The 16,189-nt window shown below is 38.9% G+C and overlaps 1 protein-coding gene across 1 annotated transcript; it reads left to right on the top strand.

Moving 5' to 3' along the window:
- The first annotated feature begins 2,535 nt into the window (after window positions 1-2,535).
- On the top strand, window positions 2,536-2,892 carry LOC118001358 (DNA polymerase epsilon subunit 4-like). The gene has a single exon (XM_034991448.1). The coding sequence runs from the start codon at window positions 2,536-2,538 to the stop codon at window positions 2,890-2,892; it is 357 nt and encodes a 118-aa protein (XP_034847339.1).
- Window positions 2,893-16,189: the final 13,297 nt, after the last annotated feature.

Raw genomic sequence — 16,189 nt, 5'->3', positions numbered from 1 at the left:
AATTTTTGTACGTGGTGTGGGATAGGGGTCCAACTTCATTCTTTTAAATGTGGATATCCAGTTGTCCTACCATTTGTTAGAAAGCTTATTCTTCTATTGAATGATCCTGGCACCCTTGTCAAAATCAATTGAGCATAAATATGTAGGTTCATTTCTGGGATCTTTATTTTATTGATCTATATGTTTATCCTTATGCCAATACCACAAAGTCTTCATTACTGTAGCTTTATGGTGAGTTCATAGCTTTGTAATTGGAAAGTATGAGTCCTCCAACTTTGTTATACCTTTTCAAGATTGTTTGGCTATTATGAATTTTAGTTTGTCAATTTCTGCAAAAAAAAGGCAGCTGAGATTTTGAAAAGGATTGGGAGTGTGCTGTAATTGCCACATATTTTCCACGTACTTATAATTTCCACATATTTGTAAATTTGCCAAATTTCCTTTTGTTATTGATTTCTAATTTACTTCTTTATGGCCAGAGAATATACTTTGTATAATTGCAATCTTTTTAGATTTGAGACTTGTTTTATGGCTTAATACATGGCCTATTCTGGAGAATGTTCCATCTGCACTTGAGAAGAATGTTGTGTTCTGCTATTGTTAAATGGAGTGTTTTCTAGATACGTTATGTCTAGTTGGTCTAAAATGTTGTTCAAGGGGCGCCTGGGTGGCTCAGTCATTAAGCGTCTGCCTTTGGCTCAGGTCATGATCCCAGGGTCCTGGGATATAGCCCTGCAAAGGGCTCCCTACTCAGTGGGAAGCCTGCTTCTCCCTCTCCCGCTCCCCCTCCTTGTGTTCCCTCTCTTGCTATGTCTCTCTCTGTCAAATAAATAAATAAAATCTTAAAAAAAAAAGTTCAAGCCTTCTATTTCCTTGCTGATCTTCTGTCTAGTTGTTCTATCCTTTTTTGAAGGTGGAATAATGAAACCTACAACTATTATTTTTGCATTTCTCCCTTCAGTACTGATAGTTTTTGTTCCATGTATTTTGAGCTCTGTTGTTAGGGTCACATATATTTATAATTGTACAGATTCAGATCAGGAATGCACCAAACCATGCCAGACAAAACAACTAAATATGGATTCATAATTTTAAAGATGGAACCCAACTTAGTCCTTCTCTAGCCCTCTTACAGATGAGAAAAAACCAAGATACACAAAGATTAAATGACTTTCCTGAAAGTGATAGAGCTACTAGTTATTATTGCTAGAGGCAGGATTAGAATTAAGATCTCTTGACTCACAATCGAACGCTCATCTCTACTAGAGCCCAGTAGCAGCCAGGAGCTGTTCTCAAAATAGTATATATATGTTACCTTATTACTAACCCTAAAAATGATCTTCAGTGTTAAGGGATAGATGAAAAATTATTTGTCCAGTTTTCCTAAAATAGAAAATTTCATATGTCAATATTAAAAAGTCCTAAACAGAAATATCATGGGGAAGAAATATGGCTAAGTGATGGTAATGAATTTTATGTTCCTAGTGGAAAAATCTGATTTTTAAAACATTAGCCAAAAGACACATTAACCTATGTCTAAAATAATGGAATGTAATGGAAAAGTAACCAAGGTATTAATTAGCTCTTGCAATCCAGCTGTATTATGTCAAGAAATATTTGAACCTTGGGGCGCCTGGGTGGCTCAGTTGGTTAAGTGACTACCTTCGGCTCAGGTCATGATCCTGGAGTTCCGGGATCGAGTCCCACATCGGGCTCCCTGCTCAGCGGGGAGTCTGCTTCTCCCTCTGACCCTCCCTCCTCTCATGCTCTCTCTCTCTCTCTCTCATTCTCTCTCTCAAATAAATAAATAAATAAAATCTTCTGTCACCTGTTGACCTGAGTAAATGGTATCATTTTTTTTGGTGCTTGTCTGTCTTCAACAGGACTTAAGAAGTAAGATTTTTGGTCTAGCAAAAGCCAACTAATTCAAATTCAGGGATGAGCTTTTCTACTGGGGGAAAAAAAAGACAAAAATAAAGAAAACAGATGTAGCAATAAATTTTGAAGTAGTATTAACTGATTTTTTTCCCAATAAGGCTGTGAATCCTTCCTTAAAATTTACTTTGTTTTCAATAGTCTATGATATCAACTAAATGCATTATGATTTGTTACAATTTAAATCACATGTATTCTTCCTTCCCCTTCCTCCTGTTTATTTTCATAGTCACTTAAATATACTTATTGGCTGAATATGGCTGAGGGTATGTCTTTTTCTATTCTGTAACTTAAATGGCCTCTTTCCCTAGAGGTGTGGATTTAAACTAAAGTCAGTTACACATTCCATGCATGGTTCATAGTTGTATTTATTTTCTCCAATTATATTTTTTATGCTCTGCTTATTTTTATTCTTAAGCACATAATCCAGATCTGGGTTTTTCAAAGCTCACCAATATCTTTATAGTCTCTTGCTTTTGTGAACTTGCAATTTTTGCGTGAGTGATTTATTTGACATGCCATCGGTCTGCTTCCAGTGATCATTTGTTAAGAACCTGAGTGGACAATAAGGAAGTCCGATAAAGGGTGGCCCTGCGCAGCATGCTCCAGCCAGATGGCAGCGGCCTGGAAGTGGGACGCCGTCTGGGGGAAGAGGAGGAGGGGCCCAGGGGGGAGGCAGTGGGGCTGGCGCCCCAAGTCCTGTTATTGGAGTGCGCCTGGGCTTTTAGCTGGAGGCTGCCTCTGGCGCAAGTGAAGGCCTTCGTGGAGTCGGACCTCAACGTGACCCTCAAGGGACAGGAAGCCATCTTTAGTCTGTCACAAGCCCTGGAGACCATTGCAAACGGTGCCTACTGCTGTGCTCAACAAGGAAAGGGGAAAACCCTCCAGAGGAGAGATTTGGATAATGAAATAGAAGCTGTGGATGAATTTGCTTTTCTGGAAGGAACTTTGGCTTGATTGCCGAGTTGGGAAGTTTTGTGAGCCTTCACCTGCATCCTTCAGCTAGCTCTTGTCCGGCAGGCCTCAGCTTTGAAGAACAGAGTATTTGGAATATTATACTTAGATACTTCTCCTGTTCTACCTTCACCTAAGCCAGGATAAGCAGAGATCTCACCTGTTGGCTTTTCTCTACAAGGCCTTCCTGTAGTTGTGTTTTTCCATCTTAGGCTTGGATGCAGCCGCTGCTGTTTGAGGCAGAGGAAAAGAAGATGATTTGTGCAGGCTGCTTAATGAATGATAAAGACCATAATCATAATCAAGGTCTATGATCAATCCCCCCCCCAAAAAAAAGAAAACAAGAAAAGAAAAGAAAGTCCAGTAAAACTAGGACTTGTTGGGAAATTTGGCTGAGATTAGATTAAGGTGGATAAATAAAGGAATATCCTTCATTTGTTCAACAAATATTAAAAGGACTCCAACTATGTTACCAGATATCATTCAACAGTGAACAAAATTGATAAAGTTTCTGGCCTAATGGAGCTTGCATTCTAGTTATGAAAGAAAGATAATAAAGAAATAAGCAAATACATGGGTCTTATGTTAATTAGTTCTAAGAAGAAAATAAAGCAAGTCAGGGGAATAATATTTAAAAAGAATACATGGTTAGGGAAAGCCTTTCTGACAAGAAGTGATGGATCAGAAGTCTGAATAAGGAAAAAAGTGAGCAATATGGATATCTTGAGATGAAAAAGCCAGCTTTTGAGGTAGGAGTGTGCTGGGTGTATTCAGAAGTGATAAGGAAGCCAGTGTGATTGGAGATAGAAGAGGTGAGCCAGCAGATGAAAGCAGAGAGTCAGGTCATTTTGGGCCCTGCACCCCATGATTTCCTTTGAGTTGAGTGAGAGCCTTGGAGGTTTTGAGTAGCAGTGACAAGATCCAACTTAGGCTTTAAAAAGATCACTCTAGCTTTTGTGTGAAAAACACAATGTAGGGGGTCAGGAGTAGAAGCAGAGAGACAAATTAGGAAACTTTTGTATTCCAGGCAAGAGATGAGGGTGGTTTAGACCATGGTGGTGGCAGGATTCCAGAGAAGGGCAAGCAAATACTAGGTACTGTAAGTTTGGGTTGATGAGAGAGCCATGTGACTTTTCTTCTTTTATTTTTGGCTGTGTACAGAATTGATAGGAACAATGTAAAGATTTTTATTAAAATGAACATGACTATTCATCACCCAGATTAAGAAATAAAAATATTGCCAGAACTGGGGTGCCTGGGTGGCTCAGTCAGGTAAGTGTCTGCTTTCAGCTTGGGTCATGATCTCAGGGTCCTGGGATCAGGCCCCATGTGTGTTGGTGTATTGGGCTCCAGGGAGCCTGCTTCTCCCTCTCCTTCCCTGCTTGTGCTCTCTCTTGCTGTCTCTGTCTCTCTCTCAAATAAATAAATAAATAAAATCTTAAAGAAAAATATTGCCAGAACTTTAAAAGCCTTTGTGATCTTCTCCCCATTTATACTGTTTCCCTGTTTCCCAGAGGTAACCATTATCCTACTTTTTTAAAAAATATTTTCTCTAATGCTTCCTTATAGATTTATCAGTTATATATTGTATTGCTACACAACATATTGCTTACTATTGGAAAATGGTAAGAAGCACGAACCTAGCTGTGTAGGGAAAGGATAATACTACCATGTTGAGATAGAGGCTTCTGGGAAAAGATGAGTGAACAAAACTGTATGTTCACAATCAGGCTGTAGCTTCCCTGAAAGTTTACAAGACCTCTCCTCTGGAGAAGTCTTTGGGCAAGATCTTGAGTGGATCATGGAAAACATTGGGCTGGAATATTGGAGTTGGGCCAGTAAGCAGGACTATGTTGTGGGCTAGGTTCTACATGTTTAATAGAAAAAAATGTTTAGTGGTGGGAGTAAGTTGCTCTTTATTTTTTGCTTCTACACTAACCATTGCTGCTATGCTTCCAAGCTTACGTCCAGCTCTCAGGAGCAAATCAAAGCAGAACACTTCTGGGAAGTGAACTGAATGTCTTGAGCCGATTTAGGCTGTGGCACATGGACTGGAGAGCCATAACTTACTCAGATAAAAGTCTGGGCTGTTTCAGCCAGACATTCTCAACTCATGATGAAAAGGAAATATGTGGCAAAGTCCTCAATGTGGGCCTGTAAGACTGTTCCAATCTCAGCTAACTGCTCTCTCTTTCCAGTGTAGCTACCATCCTGGGAATGTCTCTTCATCATCCTTCTTGAGAGTTCCTTCGATTTTATCCTGTTCCCTGCATCCCATGTTTTTCTGAGGTCTGAGCTTAACTCTACCACTGTTCTTCTTCTTTTAGTCAGTAATCATTTAGGTTAATCAACATCCCATTTTTTAGTGGTATTTATTCCTACTTGTATCTTCATCCTTCCATTTGGGACTACTTTCCTTTTACCCAAAGAACACCTTTTAGAATTCCTTTGATGCCTGTCTGCTAGTGGTGAACTCTTTTGGTTTTCTTCTTATTTTACGAGACCAGTGCTCTAACCCCTGAGCTACGGAGCCTCTTCTTATTTTAAAAATGTCTTTATTTTACCTTTATTCTGCATTGAGAATCAGCAGTAATTAAAAAAAATTTTTTTTTCACATGAACATTTAATTGACCTTTACCTGACTTTCTTTCAGCATTGTTTGGAGCTCTTTGCTTCTGTATGACTGGTTTTTATTTGTGTTTTTGTTTTTGTGTGTGTGTGTGTGTGTGTGCACGTGCGTGCATGCCACAGTCAGTTATCTGGCTGCACCCAAATGGGAGCATTGGCATCTTTTAATATTTTCACCTTCATTCTCCCTTCTTCACTGGTTGGCCCTGTTGTATAGGAAGGGTTCACCTCCAGATCTTCTGTGCTTTCTGTCCTTCTCTTCTTCTTGCCTTTTCACCTTTCTTCACATTCTCCTCTTCAGAGGTCTTATTTGTCCCTTCAGATCAGACTTGGCACAGTCTCATAGCGAGGCTCTTGACTCCTTGATTGTTACCCAAATTCTTTTCTAGCTATGCTGCAGGAAACCACTCTGGATAAATCTTTCTCCAAGCCAGACTTGGATCCCGGAAGCCCTGACTTCAGTATAGTTTCTATGTGTATAACTTTTGGTGGGCTCATTCAAAAAATTCAGGTTCTTGTGATGACACATTTAATAGAAAAAGAGACAGAGAAGATCTTGGGATAGATGGGGGAAACTCTCTCACAATTTCTACCTTGGTAGAAATTTAAGCATTACTTAGAACAAATCAAATGAAACTCCCAAACATGTACATGCATATACATACCTTGTTTAAATAGATATGAATTTTATCTGAACTATTTAAGCTATTTTTCTGTATTAGGGATTTAGGGCAGTGTTCTATGATTTTTTAAGTCTGACTAAAAAGAATAAAAAGTCATTCTCAGAATATAGATATGATTATACCTTATAAATTTTATTGATTCTTTGGAATTAGAAGGTGAGGTGGTAAAGGGAAAGAAGTATCATGAAATAATTTTCAAATTATTACATATAAAATAAAATTTGGTCTAAAACATATATTGTTATTGCAAAAATCTATAGATTTATTTGACTGATTGAATACTTTAAAATAAAAGCCAATTTCTTTTTGAGAAAAGCATGCTCCCCAGAAAGTGATTTTTATAATAGTTTGTGAGAAAAAAAAGTTGCAATTCAATTTTGTGGCTCTGATTTTCAGCATGTTTGAAGGGATTAATTTATTGGCCTGGATCTTACTTTTCCCAGCTATGAAATAGGAAGACTAATTGTTGCAAATATATTATGAGAACCTTAAATGGAAGATAACTATCAAGGTGCAAAGAGTAACCAGACATTTTACTCCATTTGTGTTCATCTGATTTTGAAATTTCTGCTCTTTTTCCAGTCTCATAGAGGAAACACCAGCTGCATAATTCATCCTGTTGTGATAAATTATAAGAAGGGATGTGGAAGTCGGCTCTGAATTTCCTCTTCTTTTGGTGTGTGTAAACCAGTCTTTAATGTTATTGCCCTGTTGTTTTGTGGTTTCCTTTCCTTTACGTCAACTGCATTCGTGTGAAGAGCTTTCTCCAAGATTAAACATTTGCTTCATTGGCAGCATTTCTGAATTTTCATCTGCCAAACTCTTCACACACAGACTACATAAAGCCAGTTTATTTTCTGGCTGAAAACCGGACGATGTCCCAACCACCTCATGACAGAGAAATCAGGCAACTGATGTAAAACAGTAGTGGATATGGAGACGAAATTGTGATGTGTGTGTGTGTGTGGGGGGGGGGATAGAAGAGTACAGAAGGGAAGCTCTTTCTATTAGACAGAAATCCATTTTATCCAATAGTCTGATGTGACAGAAAGATGGTGTCTCAGTGATTATAAGACAGAGATGTGAAAGTCAGGCAAGCCGAGAATAGTAGGTGTGTCCAGCATATTACTCTAGTCCAGAAAGCTGCTCCACTTTTGGAAACTGGAGATGGTCTGTGAATTTGTGAGGTTAGTACTGCAGCTGGGAGGCTGAATCTGTGGGCTCAGTGGTATGTGCAGAATGCGTTTGATCAGTTTCCCCACTTGGAGTTGAAGAAGGGGGCATAAAAAGAGTATGACTGAAATAAGCTGAAAGTAGGAGTTGAGTTCTGGGGAATAAGTCTTAGCTCAAATTTAGATTCTAGAAAATTTTCCTTTGCAGTCCTTTGCCATGGCAAAAGTTTGACTTTTTGAAAATTTCAAGATATGAAAAGCACACAGAATATTTTAGTACCTCCATAAGCATTTACAAGTCTCCTATTATTCTCTTCCACACAATATCTCCAGGAATCTGACACAAGCTCTGCCATTTGGGGAATATAATATGGAAATAAGCATGATGACGGTCTTAATGACCTTACTGTGTCCTTGACAACCAAGAGACATTAGTCAAAAATGGCTTTGAGAAAGCAGGGATTGGAAACCTTGCTTTTTCTTTTGAAAAAACTTTGGTAGGAGCCTATTTATAAAGCTTATTGTTTTTATTCCCCCTTCGCTCATGAGTTCAAGGACTCCACAAACATTTTCCCTCATAACCTACCTGGGCAGTTAACACAGCCTAATGCCAAGAGTATCCTCAGGGGTGTAGATCTTCATTTCATGGGTGGATCACTAGCCCAAGGTCACCTGGGATGGTGGAGGAGAGACTGGGATCAAGCCACAGCCCAGATTTCAAGTCCTGTGCAAATAACTGTCAGCAGCAATCCTAAAACACATGGGCAGCTGATGCAAGCTCTTACAGGAAAGAAACAAGAGAGCAGTAATTCAGCCAGGTACTTTTATTTGTGCAAAGAGGGCTCAAGTAAAGAGGTTGTTTTGTTGGACTCTTGAATTCTTGAACTAGTTGTGCTGGTGCTGCTCGAGTCACTTAGCTGTTCTGTGGCTCACTTTACTCATTCAGCATTGAGCTTGGGGATGCTTGATCTGTCCCTCAAAATAGAGGATTCAAGGAGATGATGTGAAAAGTGAAGTGTAATGTTTGGCATTGGCACCGGATGAAACAAGGGCAATGTAACCGACGATCCCTTCAAAGCAAGTTTGCTTTTCCTAGGTACTCAGTAAAGTTTGTCAAGTGAATGAGCAATTGCAGAATGTTGAAGCAGGAGGCCTCCGGGAAGCAAGGTCCAGAGTAGTAAAGTGACTTAGCCGGCTTTCATAACTTGTTCATGGCAGAGGTCCCTTGTCACGTCCCCAACTCTTGTCCTAATGCTCTTTCTGATATACCACATTGTCTCTCTTAGGCACCACTATGATAGCTTATATATATCCCAGATGCAGAATTAAACAACACTGAAAGCTTATATATATCCCAGATGCAGAATTAAACAACACTGAATTCTAGCTACAGGTAATATTTTAAAAAATTGAGCTATTTTAAATGTCCTAACCTTTTTTTTCCTATAGCTCTGCCCTCAGAGAAATACTTTAAACACAGGCATGAAGAAACAAACATTTACCGTAAATTAATTATTATTTCCATTTCAAAAAGTTGTGAAATGTTTCTAGAACTCCCCAGGATTGACCCAAGTTGGTTTCTAAGAATATTTTCCTATAATTACAAACATGTAATTAGAGAAGTGGTTGGGAGGGTAAAGATTATTTCAAACTTTTCCTCTCTAGTTTGTTCCTAATTAAAAATAATGAAAGGCACAAAATCCCATTCAATGATACAATGTATATTATTTAAAAATATTCATGTAACATTATATTAGCAGGAATAGGAAATGTAATCTTGTAAATGCAATCAATTCACATTTATCAGAGTTAGGGCTATATAATATTTATTTAATTTTTAATATTTTATGAATTATATACAGAGGATTTGGAGAGGAATCAAGGAAAAGCTTTATAACCATTTCTGGCCAAACTAGAAGCAAAATGTAATTGAAACATTCAGGAATGTCCATTTTCAGTTAGGCTCTATCTAAATTTAGGAAAGCCAGATAGGGTTTAAACCTATCACTGATAAAAGTTTATCTTATTAAATCTCCTTTAGCTCAGTTAATCATATACCAGTTTTGATTCTTGATCATGAGGTGATTTTAAACAGTAATAATGCCTCCTTAGTCCTATTCAAACTATGCCCAAGCAATTGTTTTGTGTTTGATGGGTTAATATCATGTAACACTGGCAAATTAGGAAAACAAGCAATATAAAGAGGCAGAAAATATGTACTTTAGTTGAAAGGTGCCATGATCTGTATACAACATAAACACATCTTATTCACTCAAGTACACTTAAGTTTCTTTTGTTGCTAACTAGAAATAATAAAAAATCTTGACCTCCTAAGAAACTTGTTGAGAGTAAGAGAGAGAGACAGAGAGGGAGGGAGAGGGAGGGACTAATTCAAGTCGGGGGTGGGGGAGCCAAGCTAGAAACATTGGAATTTCTTTGTTTAAAGTTATGAAGGAAAACATACAATAAGACATTTATAACCAACACAACATTGTTCAAAGTATTGCTTCTTGGATGGATCTGACTCAGTCATAAAGGGAGTTCAGCAGGACAACTCCCTTTCTGGTATGGCAAGAACAGAAGGAAAAATAAGCCAATGTTCACAAAAGCACTTCAAAAATGAAGATCATACCATAGTCACATTTATTTAAAAGTATATATATTCGAAGGCCTTTTCAACACAAGTTGAATCTACTAGTGTTCTGCTGTGCTGTTATTGAATCCCATAGTTTGAGAGCTCAGTTGGCAACACATGGGCTTCTAAGGCTCTAGTATGCCAAGATGAACACTGTCAAGGGAGCATCTCATCTTTACATTGACTTTCACTTTTCTCTGGAAAACTATGACTAAGCTATAGCACAGTCAGCAGCTCTAGCAGAGGGTGTCTCGATGGTCACCAACTGCTATCACCTAATTGACTGAGGCACTTGGAATCTTTAGGAATGTAGAAGTAGTGGTAAAGGTGAATCTTAGCAACACCTTTGAGACATTTCCATAATTTTCTTGTCACTGCTAGAACCAGATTCCAAAGAGACTAGACATAACTAGTGGTAAAATGGGAGGAGATAATGCCATACATTAAATATAGTTCTAAAGGCTCCATTTCCAGATAGAGGGTTTTATATGCCACTGGAGAGTTCTTTGGCGTTCTTTTAAGAAATGACTTGCATACTCAGTGTTTGAGGCACTTGTTCCTGAGCCAATTGAAATCAGTCTTGAAGTCTTCCCATTCCCTGTGCTGCGTAGCTCTCTGATCTTTGATTGAGGATTGAGACAATAATGAAATGGGGTCGATTATGGCATACAGAGCTTGAATGAGAAATAAAGTCAGGGTGTTGCCAGAGGCAAGCATGTAATTGCCAAAGATTGACAGCGAGTCAGTTTTGAGGATACACCAAGATCCTATCACATGCGTGGTCTGCATATTTGGAAGGTAAAGCAAGAATTGATGATATAGGACAGGGAGGCAAATCTAAAGAAAAGAGTAAACACTGAAATTGCTTCTAGGCGTGAGGAACAATTAATAGCAGACACTGTCAGATCTTCTTAAGTTGCTCTAGTTAGATTCCTTAGCAGCAGTGTTGAAGGAACTAGAAACCCGACCACCAAGGGTTTCTTGTTGTTTATCCTGGTTTTGATGACCTCTAAAACATACACTTAGCATCACAAGCCTCTGTGATACAGATATTTCCTCCTTATTTGTGGAACAAGGGTGTTATAGTTTGGGTTCCCTCAGACTCTGAAGCACTGAAATTTATGTACAGGTAGTCTGTTGTGAAATGCCAACACATTTGAGAGAGAAGGAAAGCAGGATTAGGCAAAGAAGATGTGGAATTATGACTTTGCAGTAAAAGGCTTGGTTCTTCCTACTGGGAGTTCTGAAGCTGAAGTAGTCCTTAAGAGTTATTCTAAACTGGGGAGAGAATATCAGTTCTGAATAAAAATCAGTCACATGATGCACACACACAAAAAGATTTATATCCCCTACTGTGTAAATTAAAAAAACAAAAGTTCAGAGTGGTATAGTAAGTGCCCAAAGTCACACAGCTTCTAAATGGAATGGCTGGAGGCTATTTACTTGTTGTGGCTGAACTCCAGACTCATGGTCACAGCCAGGGAATATATAACCGCTGGCAGAAGGATCCTCTTTCTTAAAAAGAGACCAGAAAACCATTTGAATGTACTAAATATTTTCTTTTATGTAATTATATCAAAATAATAAACATTGTAGAACTTTTGTATTTTGGTTTTCCACCTGCTCCACATAGGAGCTTTGTGGATTTGAGTTATGGAGGCCAGAGCTCAAATGTAGAATCTGTGGTCCTGAGAGGTTATGAGCTTTGCCTGAGGTTACACAGTCTGTGTGGGTGATCCAGACCTCCTGCACCCCTTTCCAGGATCCTCATTTCCTGTGTGCTCTGTATGCACTGCCTCAGCCTAAGGAACGTTCCACCATGGCTCCATATCTAGGAAGTATATGTGTTGTACCATATGAGTCAATGGAAGAACCAGGGCCAGTGTGTTTTTAGCGTGAGAAGAGCAACCAAACCACTGAAAAGAGGCATTGGAACTATTCCTGTGAGCTCCTAAGAAAAATAATTGCTCTGGAAAGGGATTAAGACTTTCAGTAGAACTTGTTATCTATTTTCTTTGGATGAACTCTCTGTTATTAGTCAATGTGATCTGGGCTTGGGTACCACATTAGAACCAGTAACAGAAAATATTGATCCTGCAACTTGTGAGAAGCATGAAGCAGGCATGAGTTTATCTCGGCGCTTCCATAAATGGTAACTTTAATTCTAGTTATTTGAAGATTTGTTGATTATTATTACTTGAAAGGGATCCAGCTAAAACAGCATTTGCTTGGATTCTTGGGTCAACTATTTCACTTCTAGTGGCAGAAAATATACTACATAAAAAGATTATGTCTATTTTTCTTAACTTTCCTTTCCTTTTTGGTCACTTGGCCAAAGTGAGGTCCTGGAAAATATTCTCCATATGCTCAAGTGTGGGGGGAAATGTGTGCATGTGTGGGGGGAAGGGGCTGGGAGAGAGAGAGAGACAGAGAGAGAGAGCACGAGCGAATTAGCCATGTCTGAATGTGTTGTAACAGTAAGTGTGGTTTATTCAACAGACCAAACCTTACTGGGAACACCTTTGAGACTGGCTAAGGTTTGGTTTGGAAGGCTTAATAAGTGTTACTCTGGTGATGTGTGTATCACGTAATGAGTGTTAGGCAGCGAATCCTTGGGACAGTGGTCAAGGCTGTGGTTATTTCTATGGCAGGACTCAGACTGTCTCCTCCAGAGAGGTGTGTCACCTAGTGTCAGTGGTTGTGGCACACTGCTTGGGTCTAGGTTCTGGTAGAGCCAAGGTGGTGCCACATTTGTTGGGGACAGTGACCAAAGATGTGCTGCTGCCAGTAATTCAGGTAGACGGTATGAGAGCAGATGGACAGCACATGGAAGGTGGCTGACAATCCCTCAGTTCTGTAGGTGACTCACGGTTACAACTAAAGCAATTTTTGGTAGAGACTGCAGTGCCCATGATTATGTACAAAAAGTTGCTGGAGGCTGTCAAGGGCTGAGAGTGCTGATTTTAGTAATTAACCCAGGAAATAGAAATACCAACATTAGAAGTCTTACCTTTTGACAAATGAAATCATTTCAAAGAGAATTACGAGGGCCTGGGGCTTGAGGCCACAGAAGAATTTCGGGGCCGAATCAGGTAACTGTACTGTAGGTGGCAGTACCAAAAAATTTTTAACTATCCATAAACTTGACTGAACAGTTGCTTCTAGTAATTTATACAAAATGAGTAATTAAGAATATGTGCAAGCAACTACAAGAATTGTTTTTGGAACGTGTTCTTCTAAGTTAAAAATTGGAAGAAAGTGTTAAAATCAGGAATTTGTTAGATTATTATAAACCCATGTAATAGAATCACATTTAGTCATTAAATATGATGAGTTACATAAAAATATATATGTAAATACATATTTATATATAAATGTAAATGTATATTATTTTGAAACATTTAAAATGCATAGAAAAATTGAAAGAATAGTGCAATGAATATCTGTTAACAACTTGCTGTACTCTCCCTTTTTCTCTCCTTTTTGCTAACCCTTCTGAAAGTAGGCTATCAATATTATGACATTTCACCTTTTAATGCTTCGTCTGCATGCTTCTCCCAAGAGGAAGAGTATTCTCTTTAATAACACCATTACCACAACCCAAAAGATTATCACTAATTCAGTAACATCATTCACAAACTTACTTAAATTGTCCTAAAAGATTCTTTATTATTCTTTTTTTTCTGATCCAAATTCCAATGAAGTTTCATTCATAGCTTTGGCTATTATATATTTTTACTTCCCCTCAACCTAGAACACTGTTCCTTGTCTTCCCATGGCATAGAATCTTTTGAAAAGTCCAGACCAGCCTTCTTATAGAATGCCCTACATTCTGGATTAATCTATTTTTTCAGGATTAAGTTCAGGTTAAAAATTTTAGGCAAGAACACCTTATAGGTGATGTGTATACCTCCCACTACATTGTATCATGAGGCGTAAAATATCTGGTAATCACATTATTGGCAAAGCCACACTTAACTGGGAAGTGCCTTTATTTTAAAGGCATGTTTTCCCCTTTAAAATAACGTAGGCTCGTATTTTGAAGTGTAGATGTATGTTTATCAAAATGGAAAGATGTTCATGCTCTATTAAGTATAAAGAGAAAATTAGGAACTGTAAAGGATCTTAATTTTGTCAAAAAGATTTTACACACAGACACGCACACACACACACAGGGTAATGTCTAAGATACATATCCCAAGGCAGAGGACATATATCCCAAGGCATTTATAGTACTTACGTCAAAGTCATATGACTATGGGTGATTTTTATTTTTCTCTTTTTTATTTGATTGTTTTAAATAATGACTACATATAACTTATATAATTTTAGAAGTTAATAAAATGGATTGAATGCAACTAATGTTTTACAGCCTATTTTACATAGGTGAACATAGTATATGTATTCTCCCTTTACTCCTTCCTGTTTTGGTGACACACATATGTTGTCTGCATAGTTAGAGCTATTTTTATTGTTATTATAGTGGATCCTACTGGGCATATTTCTCTAGAAAGGAACAATTAATTCAAGGACAGAATTCTCACACTTCTCTGCAGAATCTCAACTTGTATATTTTAATCAGTACCCTGTACTTAATGAGTAAAGTATGCTTTTTTTGGTAATTTAAAATGAAATATCACAGAATTTAAGGCACCTGTTTATTTCTTGCTCCAGGATAGCGTAAGAATGCTGTGATTCTGGACAGCGTTTTTGAACTTTTTTCTCCAAAGTGACCTATATGGTTGTGGTCTAAGGTCACCTACCCTTTTTGCAGATGTCCTCTGGCTACTTCAGTAAAGGAAGTAACCTTTACTCAGCATGGGTCACAGGGATCTGGTGAGTCAAGGAGAGGGGAACCTAGGCTCATCTTGTCTGCTGACTCCTAAGTGTACACCAGGTGGTAGGGCCACCGAAGACCAGAGGCTTAGGTCTCTGCGGCAAGGCTCGGAAACCATCTTGGCTAAATGACAGAGTTGAAGACGGCCAGATCACAGCGTCCTGCCGCCTTTGTTATGGATACACAGCCTGTTGTTGATGGAAGCAAAGGCCGCCACTGGCCTTCCATGGAAGCTGACCAGGCAAGAGGCAATGATGTTGGGTTTGCTCCTTGGGGAAATCTTCCTTTCATCCCTGGGAAGGCAGACAAGCTGGTGCAAAAGGAAACCCACACCTAGTAACTGATACACAGCAGTGACGTCCCTGTGAAACGATCTGCAGAACGGGGCTAGATGGAATTCTGCATTCCATTAACTGTAAGCAGGATGTGAGGGATTAAAAGGGAGTTGGAGTGGGCCGCACAAGGCTAAAAATTATCTACTGGAGTCACTGATATTTTCCAGTGCAAACAAAAAGAACACCCTTTGCAAAAGTAAATCCTCTGGAATAATATTTCTGGGGAATATAAGACTGGCTTCAAGCAAAACTGGTAAGTGGGTAGTGTGATTTTATAGCACACTACCCCTATTTCAATGCCTGTCTCCACCAACCCTGGCACCCCATTTTTCTTACTGCTCTATTCCTTTCCTTTGAAGGTTCTGCTCTCTATATTATACCTTTGAATTCAGGGAGTAAACACACTTTGATGGTGGAGCTGAACTGGGTTCAAGTTTCAATTCCATTACACTCTGGTTATATGAACATGGCAGACCTCTTAACTTTTATGAGCCTCAGTTTTATCATCTTTATGTGGGAGTTATAATCCAATATTTAACATAGGTCTTAGTACATAGTCAGGGAAGGAAAGAAGATGGGAACTGATCCTTGCTGGGCATCTCTTGTGTGCCAGAATCTGAGCTGGGCTAAGTTGTGTAGCAGGGGTCTCAGCTTGAGCCCAGGCTGTAGTAACCATTTGGGATCTATAATGTCTAGGCATGTTTGGTGACCCTGGCAAAGGTCACCTGGCAAATGACCTGGCAAAATGGACCTTCCAGAAGATTGAGGGAACTGAGGAGCATCCCGGATGAGAACTTATCATTGAAGGAAAAAGAAGGTCTCCAGACAACTTGGTTCTAAAACACATTATTAGCAGGGCAGAGTTGACACTAATGGAGAAAGTGTGGGTAGTTCATATCCAAGATGGCCATGTCGATCTTTTCCCTTTGTATATGTGAATTCCCCTGTTAAGAGGTGGAATCTACTTCTCCCATCCCCTTGATACTGGATTGACCTTAGTGACTTGCTTG

The sequence above is a fragment of the Mirounga leonina genome, unplaced genomic scaffold (assembly GCF_011800145.1).
Source record: "Mirounga leonina isolate KUSES-001 unplaced genomic scaffold, KU_Mleo_1.0 Mir_53, whole genome shotgun sequence".
Lineage (NCBI taxonomy): Eukaryota > Metazoa > Chordata > Mammalia > Carnivora > Phocidae > Mirounga > Mirounga leonina.
This window is presented reverse-complemented; position numbering and strand designations above follow the sequence as displayed.